Below are 13,199 nucleotides of genomic sequence, written 5' to 3' on the forward strand. Positions count from 1 at the left end.
TCTGTGAGTCTGCATGTTCTGCGTGGGTTTCCTCCGGGTTTTCTTATATGGTCCAAAATGGTTACGTGCATTGGCCAAGCTAAATTCTCCCTCAGTGTACCCGAATAGGTGGCGGAGTGTGGTGACTAGGGGATTTTCACGGTAACTTCATTGCGGTACTAATGTGAGCCTACTCGTGGCACTAATAAATAAACTTAAACTTCTATGACAGGCAGCAGAAAACTCTTTAATTTGAACTGGAATGACATGCCAATAAAGGCCCACTTCAAAATTATCTTGATTGATTTTTATTTGGTCCATACCTCTGAGAGGAGTTTTGAAACGATCTCCAGTGGTGCTTGGTGAATGGAATCATCCTGAAGTGGTGAGAATAGAGCCATGTCCACCAGCGTCCGAATCTCCTTCAACACCACCTCCCAGCGGCTTGGGTTACTCAGCACTTTCTTGTACTTGTAAATCTTTTTCTGAAACGAAGAGGAGGGGGCGAGAGGAGGAGGGGAAAAAATTAGCAAAGAAACGGAATACTCTCGAAACGCAAAATGACAGTCAAAAAAAATTAGAGCTGCAACGATTTCCACTTAATCTAGCCATAACAGACGGCATGATTTTCACGGGAAAGGATTGGAAAAACCTATTTTTGCTTGGATCAAGGGATGAGACGGAAAAGTTTTTCCACATTTTTGTTATAACACATTGAGTTTGTTAGCAAACAAATTGTTTGGCAAATCATTTTAGAATGAAAATGGATAAACAGAATTGTCTATGATGATTTGTATCCACACAATCAATTCAAATGAATAATCTGAAGACGCGGTCCCCAAAAATGAAATCTAGCAAAGTTGGCAAAGTTAGTAGCATACTGAGTTTGAAAGTGCACTGGCATTGAGATCGATCAATGGTGAAACCTTGTGCCAACACAGTATGGGAAGAAGATTAAACATACTTCAGTATGCATCCTTCAATTCTATTCAGAGTAATTGGCTACAATAGTTCACTCCAACTCTACATAGACACCCTCCTCATGAACCTGCTCCTGGGCCTGGCAAAACTTGCCATTGACAAGTCCAGACAGTGGGCGACTGAGGGGGTCATCCAACCCAACTCTCTGCCCCTCTACCATGGCTACGTTGGCAGCCGGGTGTCCCTGGTGAAGGAGTATGTGGTGTCTGAGGGCATCGATGCCTTCCGTGCCCGGAAGGTGCTGGGGTGTATTATCGACCCCTTTAATCACATTTTAGTTTGATGTTTTAAGTTTCCTTTCCACTCAGTCTTTTGTTCTGGACGGTTCCCTTCTTTCTGGGGGCTCTAAATTGACTCTATATCGACACAGCTGATTTAAGTTAAAGGGAACCGTGCTCCCTTTAAAAGAAAGTACAAAACTGCAGCACCAAGACTCTTGTGGTGGGGGGAAATTTTCCACTCCCATTTTCGTTGCGCAAAATCGATGACAGGAGTGGAAAATTTCACATGTTCAAATTGCGTTGCATGTTCAAATGACGCCCCCCCCCCCCAACCTTGTCCCACACTCTTGACAGTGACACAACAGGATTGCCGATGTTTATCAGGGACATCATTTCAATGCATCTGCAACTCGTTATCAAACCTCAGCACCTGAATCATCACTACCTCCCCCGAATCCTCCATCGGAAAGTACATTCATGTCAGTCTGAGGGCAGACCTTGTGAATCACGTCTGGTTTCCCAAGGTGTACACCTGGTGGACAGCCCTCCAAGAGCAATTCAAGTGAGTGCATTCCTGATTGTTAAAGATTGGAAACTACCAAACATCTGTATCATTGTTTTACAAATGATTCAGTTCTGCTAGAGGTGCTTTCAGGCACATTCTGATGCAAGTCAGTGAAAAATCAAATGCATGCTTATAATAAGTACTGCCATGTGTTGATACTTCATTTTCATTCGGTTCCAGTACATTTCACAATGTCTCTTCTCCGGAATTTCTTCTGAGCAGAATACAATGAAATGGATTTGTTTCTCAGAAACTAAAATCAGTTTTTTCACATGATTAATCTTTCAGTTCAGTCACAGTCAGCTTCTGCCCATTAGCACTGCTAACCTCACAGTACCAGGGACCCAGGTTTGACTCCTAGCCTTGGGTTACTGTCTGTGTGAACTCTGCACTTTCTTCTCATGTCTTTGTGGTTTCTTGCGGGTGCTCCAGTTTCCTCCCACAATCCAAAAGATGTGCATGTTTGGCCATGCTAAATTCTCCCTCAGTGTACCTGACAGGTGCTGGTGTGTGGCAACTAGGGGATTGTCACAGTAACTTCATTGCAATGTTAATGTAAGCCTACTTGTTACACTGATCACTAAACTTTAAAACTTAAAACGTGTTACAACTGTACAGGCACCGACTGGCGTAACAGCTAATGCTGTGGTTGAGATTGCTACCCCACCATTCTTTTATAATCATACTAGTCACAAGTGTTCACCTAATGAATTCATTTTCGGTAATGTGTAACCTGAGTAAAGTTGCCCTGTTAATCTGGAAGTCCTGCTCTGAATCCTATCTCAGGCAAATAGTCAACATCAGTTCCATTCTGTCGAGCTGATATTTATGAAGATCCTCTTACCCAGAGTGAAAGGGAGTAATTCCATGAGGCTAGAATTCAATGATATTAATATTGCTTTGCAGACAGAAAAGATAAATAAACACCTGCCTCATCTCAACAAAATAGGTGACAGCCATTCTCTGGTTCATTCCCCGGGCAATGCCCTCGGCAAAGTCAACCTGCTTGGCTTGAATTTAAACAAAGTTTGGCTATTAACTGTCAGTGATCAGTTAACTGATGCATTCTCCATGACAACATATCTACCAGAGCCCAATTGCCAACCAAACAGCACCCTCTTCTCATGAAGTGTAAATTGCTGTTTCCTGTACATTTAGTATACTTGTGATTTGTCCTGATAGGTGCAAGATGAAAAGCTTTGATAACATATGTCTTTTTCTTTAAACATATACCTTGATCAAATGTTAAGGAGGTAAGTGTGGTTTCTGTTACCCTGCTGGATGAATGCATCATATGTCGATGGCAGACTAGGAATGCTCCAGGTTCAATTCACAATAACAGCCCCCTGAATACTGCATAAATTAAACTGGACCAAGTTTAGCAACTTCAACTGATATAATGATTGAGATGCTCTAATTGGCCTCAGAGATATCAGGCATTGCAAATTAAGGTCCAACTAAACAAATCAACCCCTTTGTTACTCATTATCTTGTGATCTTGCTATTATAAGTTGGTTTAGTCCACAATTTTCATCAATTCTAAGGCACTTCAAAATAACCATGGAGAGTAAAGCAATTTTTGCCCATCAATGTCAATCGTATTTTCTGTGCAAAAGTACAAATCAAATTATTTTCACTGGTGGTGGCTGATCAATGAATCTTAAACTTTGGATGTAAAGATGTTAGAATTCCTACAGTGAATAAGGAGGCACTAACTACAGTCCCACCCAGGACCCATCCCCATAAACCCATGCATTTACCCTAGCTAGTCCCCCTAACTCTAAAGGGCAATTTAGCATGGCCAATCCACCTAACCCACACATCTTTGGACTGTGGGAAGAGCACCCAGAAGAAACCCACATAGATTCCAGGAGAATGTGCAAACTCCACACAGGCAGTGACCCAAGCCGGGAATTGAACCCGGGTCCCCGGTGCTGTGAGGCAGCAGTGCTAACCACTGTGCTGCCCCTTAGCGTATTCCTGCCTCTCTGCAATTATGTTGCAGGGGAATGACAAACAGCCACCACCACCCCCCATGCCCCTCACCAAAACTGACTACTTAACAGAAATATGCTGGTAACACTCCAAAGGTCTTTAAAAAAAAAGACTGCAAAGGTTGCTGAGAAATTCATTTCTCGATTGACAAAAAAATGGCCATTGGCCTTGCTCAGTGCAAGTCTCTGTTTGGTGCCATAATTCCTCCACACCACCAATTTCAACTCCATGCGATACATGCTACAATCAAGCTGTGCACTTGGCTTCCTTTGTTTGTCTCCTCTAAAGCTGTTTCTGTATTGCCTCTATTTTAATTTGGATTCTAAGGGGATTAATGGCCATGAGTAAGTTTCCAGTGTGCACGTTGCCAAATCCGGTTGCTTTATCTCTGCAGTGATGGTGTGGCACCAGGCAAGCTGATTCCTGCAACTCCCTGGCAACCATCTGGGAATTAGCTGAGTGAACGCCAGGAATCGACTCACAGGGACTGGCCTTCTGTGGCAGTGCCAACATAAGGCCAGTTAACACAACTGAAAGTGAGGCATCCCCTCTTGAAGGGGAGTGGACGAGTGAATCCAATCTGATAATGTGCTGTGTTTGCACATCACTAACTAAAATCAGCACTACCCATTGTCACAGGCTGTTTAGCAGCAGAGGACTGATAATCCAATCATCACCTATGTGCATTTGTTTACATTCTGAATGTACACTGAACCATGTGAGTATTACCTGGGTGACAAACCATCGCTGGCAACAGCCAGTGATCTTTGACAGGTCACACATTCAACAAATGAGAAAAAAGTGTTACATCATTACAATTAAGGGGCTGAGGGATATTTCTTCATGCATCCGCCTTCAAATAAATTAGGTCAGCATTTTAATACGACGCAGTTTGAAAGTTCAGTAAGCGTGCAGGCACAAAGTGCACTTTTATCTTTCTTCCATAGAAACACAAAATGGAGAGCGCAGAAGGAGGCCACTTGGCCCATCATGCCTGTGCTGGCTCTTTGGAAAAACAATCAAGCTTAGTCCCACATCCCTGCCGTAAGTTCCTGTTCATTAAGCACCCATCCAACTTCACTTTCAAATTATTCATGGAATCAACTTCCACCATCTTTTCAGACAGAACATTCCAGATCTCGACAATTCAGAGAAAGCAATTATCCTCATCTTCCCTTTCAGATCTTCTGACAATAATGTGGAATCAATGACCTATTGTTATTGACCTACTTGCCAGAGGGAATAATGTCTTTCTATTTACTTCATCAGAACCTCGCATCATCTTGAAAATCTCCATCAGGTCACTTCCTAACCCTCTCAGTTTTTGGTATAACATTCCTTGGCTGGAAAAATTCCAACATGTTAGAAACGGATTAACGATGGTTCCCAGTCATTAATTATGTAGAAAGAAAATCAAGAAAAATGATGATTTGTACATTTAACAAGAGATAATTCACTGGCATGTAAAATAAGGCTTGGAACTTTGTAGGGATGAACTTGCTTTTCCCAAGTTGTATTTTTAAATTACCTGCAGTTATTTGTTTTTACTTAAACCAGCAATAGTTTTGACAAGACAACAGCCAGATGGTATAATTTTTTAACAGTCCACATCTCTAAAGGATCAAATTCACATTCAGTCTAGAGTGGTGCTAATGGTTAAGTGTGTCTTCATTCTTTCCATTTAGCTTCCAAGAAACATTCCATCACAGTGTACAGCTACACAATGTTCTGTAAGTTCGGTGAATGCAAATATATAAAAATTTAATACAACTTGTTTTCAAAAGTACAGGCTCTATCTCATATCTGGTTATTATCATGTTGCTGCATGTGGGACCTTGCTGTTTATAAATAGGTTGCCACATTTCCCAATTTGGAACAAGTTTTCTACACTTTATAAGAACTTCACTGACTGTCAAATGCTTTGGGACATTCTGAGGTTATGAAACACAGAAACGTAGAAGATAGGGGCAAAAGGAGGCCATTCATCACGATCCTGGCTGATCGTCCAACTCAATAGCCTAATCCTGTTTTCTCCCTTTGATCCTGAAGATGCTATGTAAATGGAGGTTTGTTTTTAAATCTTTCTCGATTCAGAGAACACACCTAAAAATCTGAACCAAGTGGGATGTTTGTAGAATAGGGAGAAAGATTAAAATGTTTACTGGCAGCTTCTAACACGTGACAAAAGAGGTGAACCAGTGGCTATGTGTTTACAGTTACGTGTTAGAACATAGAACACTACAGCACAAACAGGCCCTTTGGCCCACAAGTTGCGCCGATCACATCTATACCTACCAGGATATAGAACTATCTGTAACTCCCAATCCCATTAAATCCCATGTACTCATCCAGAAGTCTTTTAAAAGACCCCAGCGAGTTCGCCTCTACCACCACCAACGGCAGCCGATTCTACTCACTCACCACCATCTGAGTGAAAAACTTACCCCTAACATCTCCTCTGTACTTGCTCCCCAGCACCTTAAACCTGTGTCCTCTCGTAGCGACCATTTTAGCCCTGGGAAATAGCCTCCGAGAATCCACCCTATCTATTCCTCGCAACATTTTATAAACCTCTATCAGGTCGCCTCTCAACCTTCGTCTCTCCAGGGAGAAGAGACCTAGCTCCCTCAACCTATCTTCATAAGGCATGCCTCCCAATCCAGGCAACATCCTTGTGAATCTCCTCTGCACCCTCTCAATAGCTTCCACGTCCTTCCTGTAGTGAGGTGACCAGAACTGCGCACAGTACTCCAAGTGGGGTCTGACAAGGGTCCTATAAAGTTGCAGCATTACCTCCTGACTCCTAAACTCAATCCCTTGATTAATGAAGCCAGTACGCCACACGCCTTCTTGATCACATCCTCCGCCTGCGAGGCCAACTTAAGAGTCCTATAGACCCTGACCCCAAGGTCCTGCTCCTCAACACTGCTAAAACTCCTACCCTCGATATTGTACTCCTGCATCCCATTGGACCTGCCAAAATGGACCACTACACATTTATCCGCAAAATCCGTGTTACCGACAGAATATATATTCATGTTCTTCTAGAATCCATAGAGCAGAAGGAGGCCTTTTGACCCATCAAGTTTGCACCAACTCTCTGAAAGCGCACCTTACTCAGGTGCACCCCCTAGCCCTATCCCTATCCCCTTGCACACCTACCATGGCTAACCCATCTAAACTCTGCCCCACTTAGTAATTCAGCATCATAGAATCCCCACAGTGCAGAAGGAGACCATTTGGCCTATCGACTATACACCAACCACAATCCCATCCAGGCCTTATCCCCTTGACCCCACATATTTATTCTGTTAGTCCCCCTGTCACTATGGTGCAATTCACCATGGCCAATCTACCTAACCCGCACATCTTTGGACTGTGGCTGGAAACCGGAGTACCTGGAGGAAACCCACGCAGACATGGTTAGAATGTGCAAACTCGGTACAGACAGTGACCCGAGACCGGAATTGAACCCAGGTCCCTGGCGCTATGAGGCAGCAGTGCTAACCACTGTGCCATCGTGCCACCCAATGTCGATTGGGGATATGTAACAAGCATAAGGAAAACTGAAACTCTTCATTTTTTTAAACCACCCTCTTGACTCTCTCCTGCTGAGACAAAACATCCCACCACATTTACGGATGAAACGTTAAATCTACGACCAAAGCTGTGACTGTAACCGAAAAGAAAGAATCTGTAGGTAAACCACGTCTATGGCCTGAACAGTCAATCATTTGTGTTGACTTTACATTCCTCTCATAATTGTAGTGCCATTGAGTGTGGAATGCGTCAGCCAATGGAAAGGTTCATTCTACACTTATACGACCAAAGGAAATGGAAAATATTTGTGTCTGCGGTTTGCAGGACTTAGACGTCATACTTGTCGAATATTGCTTGGCTATATGTATTGTGGCTCACAATAGTTGGCTTGATCACTTGCTTTCAAAGATGTGCATGTTTATGTTCTGCTGGATAATTGCCGCAATTACAGATCAACAGAGCGCCATGGTGTGTGAGTGGTCTTAAACAGGGATAACTGATCTCCCAAGACTGACACACAAGATGGTGCAACACAAAGGCCACCGCTGTAATTACAAGTTCTCCAAATAGCTGCTCATGCAATGTAATAATGTTAATGACAGCCATGGAATTGCTTATTAGGTTAAGGACCCTGGTTCCAAATTTCTTGAAAAACACGCATTGAAATCACAGTGTGAACATGCTTCAGAGAAATTTGGACAAAGGAAACTCATGGCCATTTTTACACCACATCTTAGTTTCCTCAATCGCCAATTCAGTGAAACCTGCTTCTGCTGCTCAGTAACACTGCCCCCGCACCCCCCCCCCCCAACTATGTAAAAGACCAGAGAATGGGAGTTTCCTGATGTAATGGGTATAAATTTATAACTAAAGTTAAAGGCAGAATCCCAGCATATTTCAGGGGTAGCATGCAGATTGTTTAAGTAATTTTTAAAAAAAAGCTCCCCCTTGCCGAGACCATTCCAGAACCTTTGAATGGATTGTTACTGCATTAAATTCAGTGACATTGAGACGGTTACATGGTCTCATCTACACCCTAATGTGCAGAAAGGATGGTTTGAAGGATCTGAACATTTAGTATTCAAAATTTTCAACAAGGCATGCGCTCACCCCTCCCCCCTCCCCTAATTGTTCTGCATGTTTTGTGGTACTTTCTGGCATTTAAATACACACATATATGCTAATAAAATTCGTGGGAAATTTCACTTCAAGTTTCCAATGTCAAGATTATCACAAGTTTGGGTATGGTTTGCCAGCTATGCCATTTGAGGAACTGGCAGCAGTTTCATTCTCAGCTTTCGAACTGTACACATGATCAGGGCTCAGGATGTTGCAACCAGGGTCTTACAATCATACGAACATACAAAATAGGAGCAGAAGGGGACTATTTGGCCCCTTGAATCTGCTCTCTCGTTGATTAATCATAGAATACCTACAATGCAGAAGGAGACCATTCGGCCCATTGAGTCTGCACCGACCACAATCCCACCCAGGCTCTATTCCCATAATCCCACATATTTGCCCCGCTACTCCCTCTAACCTATGCATCCTGGGACACTGAGAGGCAATTTAGCATGGCCAATCAACCTAACCTATACAGCTTTGGACTGTGGGAGAAATCTAGCAGACACAGGGAGGGGATGTGCAAAATCCACACAGACAGTGATCCAAGCCAAGGATCGAACCCAGGTTCCTGGAACTATGAGGCAGCAGTGCTAACCACCGTGCTGTCATTAACATTATTACGTTCAATGAACAGCTATTTAGATTAAGATCACAATGTGTTTGTGTTTCTAATGCCACATTCCATCTATCCCCAGATAACTTCCCTTGCCTTACAAGAATCCATCTAACTCCACCTTAAAAATATTTTAATGACCCTGTTTCCACCGCCTGCTGAGGCACAGAGTTCAAAATTCAGACGCTCCCCGACAGCGAAACAATTCTCCTCACCTCTGTCCTAAAATGGGCAGGCCTTCATTTTAAAACACTTCAGGAAAGACGTGAAGCGTGAGAGTGCAGAAAAGATCTACGAAAATGGATCCAGTTAGGAGGAAAAAAGTAGAAAAGAAAGTCAAAGAAGCAGACCACAGTGCGCAATGAATATGGAATATTTCAGCACTGAAGATTCATTATGATTACAATTTGGGGAATTACATGGAATTTACAGAACAGAAACAGGTCATTTGACCCAACTAGTCTGCACGAGTGCTTTCTGCTCCACACAAGCCTTTCCCACCCCATTCTATTTAACCAATCGGCATGTCCTTCAATGTTTAGGAAGAGCTCTCACATGCTCCTGCAACAAATCTTACTCAATTCCAAGCTCAAGAGTTATGTAAACACATTATAATTAAAGATTTGGAGAGGAGGAGCTACTGACATCATTTGCCAGGTAAACGGCAACAAAGCAAACCGGAAAACACTCTCTGGGTGCACCACTGACAGAGTCACAATTCGGAAGATGTGGCTAAATGAGAAGGCACCAGTCTACCAAACGAACGCAATGTATAAACATTCAAACAGCGCTGGGAAATGAAGACTAAGGCAGCCTAGTGGTGACCAATCTTTTCCAGATTGATTGCCCATCCCATCTCAATTCCCTCGAGATAATGCAATAGTTTTCCACTATTGAAAAGGTTCTACCTTAAAATCCTTCCAGAGGTCTTTCCAATGCTCTGGTTGCCGGGGCTATCCTGGGTTCCGAGCTGTTCATGGAGTAATTTATTGGAGCTAGCTCACTTACAATCAGAGTTGGTAAAATTGTATCACTTTGTCTCAGATATGGGGGGGGTGGTGACATAGTGGTATTGTCACTGCACTAATAATCCACAGACCCAGGGTATTGCCCTGGGGACCTGGCTTCAAATCCCACCACAGCAGACGGTGATATTCGAATTCAATGAACATCTAGAATTAAAAGTCTAATGATGTCCATGGAACCATTGTTGAATTTTGTAAGAAAAAACAGCCACTTCACTACTTTCTTTAGAGAAGGAAATCTTCCATTCTTCCCTGGTGAGTCCAAATCCACAGCAAAATAGTTGATTCTTAAAAGCCCGCTGACCCATTCAGTAACCCATTCAATTCAAGGGCAATTAGGGAATGGTCCAGCCAGCAACATGTAGACCCCATGAATGAATTTTAAAAATTGCTATTTGCTTCAATTAATATACAAGTGAGGGCTAACTTTAATATAGATGGTCTCTCACTAATGTAATAACTGTGCAGTTGTCCTCTAGATGCTTTTGTTCTATTACCTGCAGATTGGGGGCACTTCAGTGTATGAATGTTATCGGTCCAATATTGTGAATTAACTGGGAAAAAATAGCGTGCTGCGAATAAAGACAGGGATATTCTTGCAACAAATCACAGATATATGCGAAACATCCATGGTCGATGTATACACATGGACCTATAAATTCGATCATGCAGATTTTCAAGTGAAGGACTTATGCTAAACCGTCCAGCGTGGCACACACTTTTCAGCCTATATTGGAAATGCAAGTTCTATTCGTTAAGAAACTCTGTCGTCACTCAGGGGATCTATCTGAAACAGGAGCAAGGCCAGGGGCCTATGCTAATTAGGGTTTCAGGCCCCTTTGTGAAAATGCTCTGCTCTCTCAGGGGGAAATTAAGCAAACCAGCAGCAATGGAGGGACTGTAGGAAACTGTTACCAGAAAAAATAAGTAACTTATTGGTGTGTGCAGCCAGGAATAGGCTCGGTCCTCCTACCTCGGAATTAAAATTAAAGCCTGTTTGCTCATCTCCCGCTTTCCATTTTCCTTCGCCTCCCTATCCCCGTTAAGTTTAGAATCAGCGCCCCACGGGCCCACCTTCACCTTCTCCATGGCTGCTGCTCCCAAACACCAACCTGACGATGCAAGAGAACCAGGTTTGGCACACCCATTTTGCTGCAGTGGTTCCCAGTTCACCATCAGCTTCATGGCTGAAGTTGACCGTGAACAGCTGCACAATGAAGCACCCTGCTTGCACATCTGTAATAACAGACCGAAAACCACTGACAGCGAGCCTCCTGCTTTCACAGCACTTGCTCTGGAGTTCTAGCCTGCTGCCATTGCCACCGCTGCTGCTGCTGCTGCTGAGTGAGTCTTATCGCTGTGCAGGGTGAACAGGGCTGCCGGCAAGGTCACCAATTGCCAGCCGCTGTCTGGAAGAAAGCAGCCAAAAGTCTCGGAGCAGTTCAACGTCTCTGACTGAGGAGAGCCGAGTGGTCAAAGGGCGGTCCATCTGGGAGCAGGGTGGTCCATCTGGAAGGAGGGTGGATAGAGGGAGGAACTCGGTCAGAGGCCAGAGGAGGGCTGGAGGAGAAGCAAGCAGGGGTGCGGGGGTGTTGGGTGAAACTCAGAGCAATATTTTTGGGAGGTAGGAGGCACTGCATTGGGAGCCGTACTTTACAGAGAGGCAAGAATGAAAAGTGACACCACGTGGCGAGGAGAAAATAGTGCTAGTATTAACTGAGAGGGCTGCCTTGACTTTTTTGAAGATAAGATTATTTCAGTTCTCTGTGCTGTAAAGTATGGCCAGAACTTTCCAGCCACGTCCTGGCAAGACTCCTGTCGGAGATTCAGCAGGACCAGCTAAAGATCTATTGTCTCTCAGAAGGACTGGCAGTGGATGGGGCTGGAGAATCCCACCCTATGTTTGCAGCAGTTTCAGTTTGGACTCGGACCCTAATACGAGTCTAGAAAGTGACCACTCAGGTGGGCAACTTTACATAGAAACATGGAAGGTAGGAGTAGGAGGAGGCCATTCGGCCCATCGAGCCTGCTCCGCCATTCATCACAATCATGGCTGATCATCCAACTCAAGCGCCTAATCCTGCTTTCTCCCCATAACCTGTGATCCCGTTCACCCCAAGGAAGCGATTGCCGCACTGCCCCAGTTCAGGAATCAGCCGAATTGCTTTCATCAATAAAACGTAATTACAGAGCAAATCACATAATCCAGGATGGAGGTCACTTTGTGAAACGGTTACTGACTGCTGTTATATTTTAATCTCTCTTTGAAAGTCAAACAAACTGAGACAGGCAACTCCAAAGTGTAGTCAGTGGCACACCAGTAATGTCAGTAACAGTAACTTCATTGCAGTGTTAATATAAGCCTACTAATGATAATAATAAAATAAATAAACTAAACCAGTTTGGCATATTGATGAAATTTGAAAGCTCTACAAAGGGACCTTATCAGGACCTCCCAAATTATGGGAGGCATAGACAGGGTGGATGGTCAGGGGCTTTTTCCCCAGGGCGGAGTTGTAAATTACAAGAGGGCACAGGTTCAAGGTGAGGGAGGGAGGGGGCGAAGTTTAAGGGAGATGGAGGGGGAAGTTTTTCACGCAGAGAGTGGTGGGTGTCTGAAACGTGCTGGCAGAGGAGTTGGTGGAAACAGGCACATCAGCAACATTTAGGAGGCATCTGGATGGGAAGGGAATAGAGGGATACAGACAGAGTGAGGGCAGAAGGTTTTTTTTAAGTTTAGGGTATCATGATTGGCACAGACTTGGACAATGGAAAGGCCTGTTCTTGCGCTCTACTTTTCTTTGTTCTTCTAAAGAACTTGAAAGCTGTAATCTTTGCTGAGTGGGAGTATCTCTTTCAGGATTCAGCACAGACACAGCGGCCCAAATGGCCTCGTTTGATGTTATATGATTCTATCATTAGGACAAGATATTCAGTTGCCCCAAACTCGTATACAGATGATGCCAAGAAGTTTACGTACAATTAACTTTGAAGTAGTTCCATCTGCTTGGCTGGAACTGAAAGCGTTTGCTCTCTTCAGCTGGTTTGACTCCAACATTTTACTGCTTTCCTAATGTCGGCAGCTTGCAAATATTTGCGGTAACACAGTGAAGACTGAGCTCAGTCCTTAAAACTTATCTTCCTTCGTACACCAC

The 13,199-nt window shown here is 43.7% G+C and overlaps 1 protein-coding gene across 2 annotated transcripts in view; it reads right to left on the bottom strand.

Annotated features, from left to right (window-relative positions):
- Positions 1-13,199, bottom strand: part of cmip (c-Maf inducing protein) — a 227,149-nt gene that overhangs the window by 73,392 nt on the left and 140,558 nt on the right. For both annotated transcript variants that reach the window (XM_080186763.1, XM_080186762.1), the window contains exon 4: positions 303-464. In XM_080186763.1, the coding sequence (XP_080042889.1) occupies positions 303-464 (162 nt within the window). The remainder of the gene's footprint in view (positions 1-302; positions 465-13,199) is intronic.

This window comes from Carcharhinus amblyrhynchos, chromosome 4 (assembly GCF_965287045.1).
Source record: "Carcharhinus amblyrhynchos chromosome 4, sCarAmb.v2.hapA, whole genome shotgun sequence".
NCBI classification, from domain to species: Eukaryota; Metazoa; Chordata; class Chondrichthyes; order Carcharhiniformes; family Carcharhinidae; genus Carcharhinus; species Carcharhinus amblyrhynchos.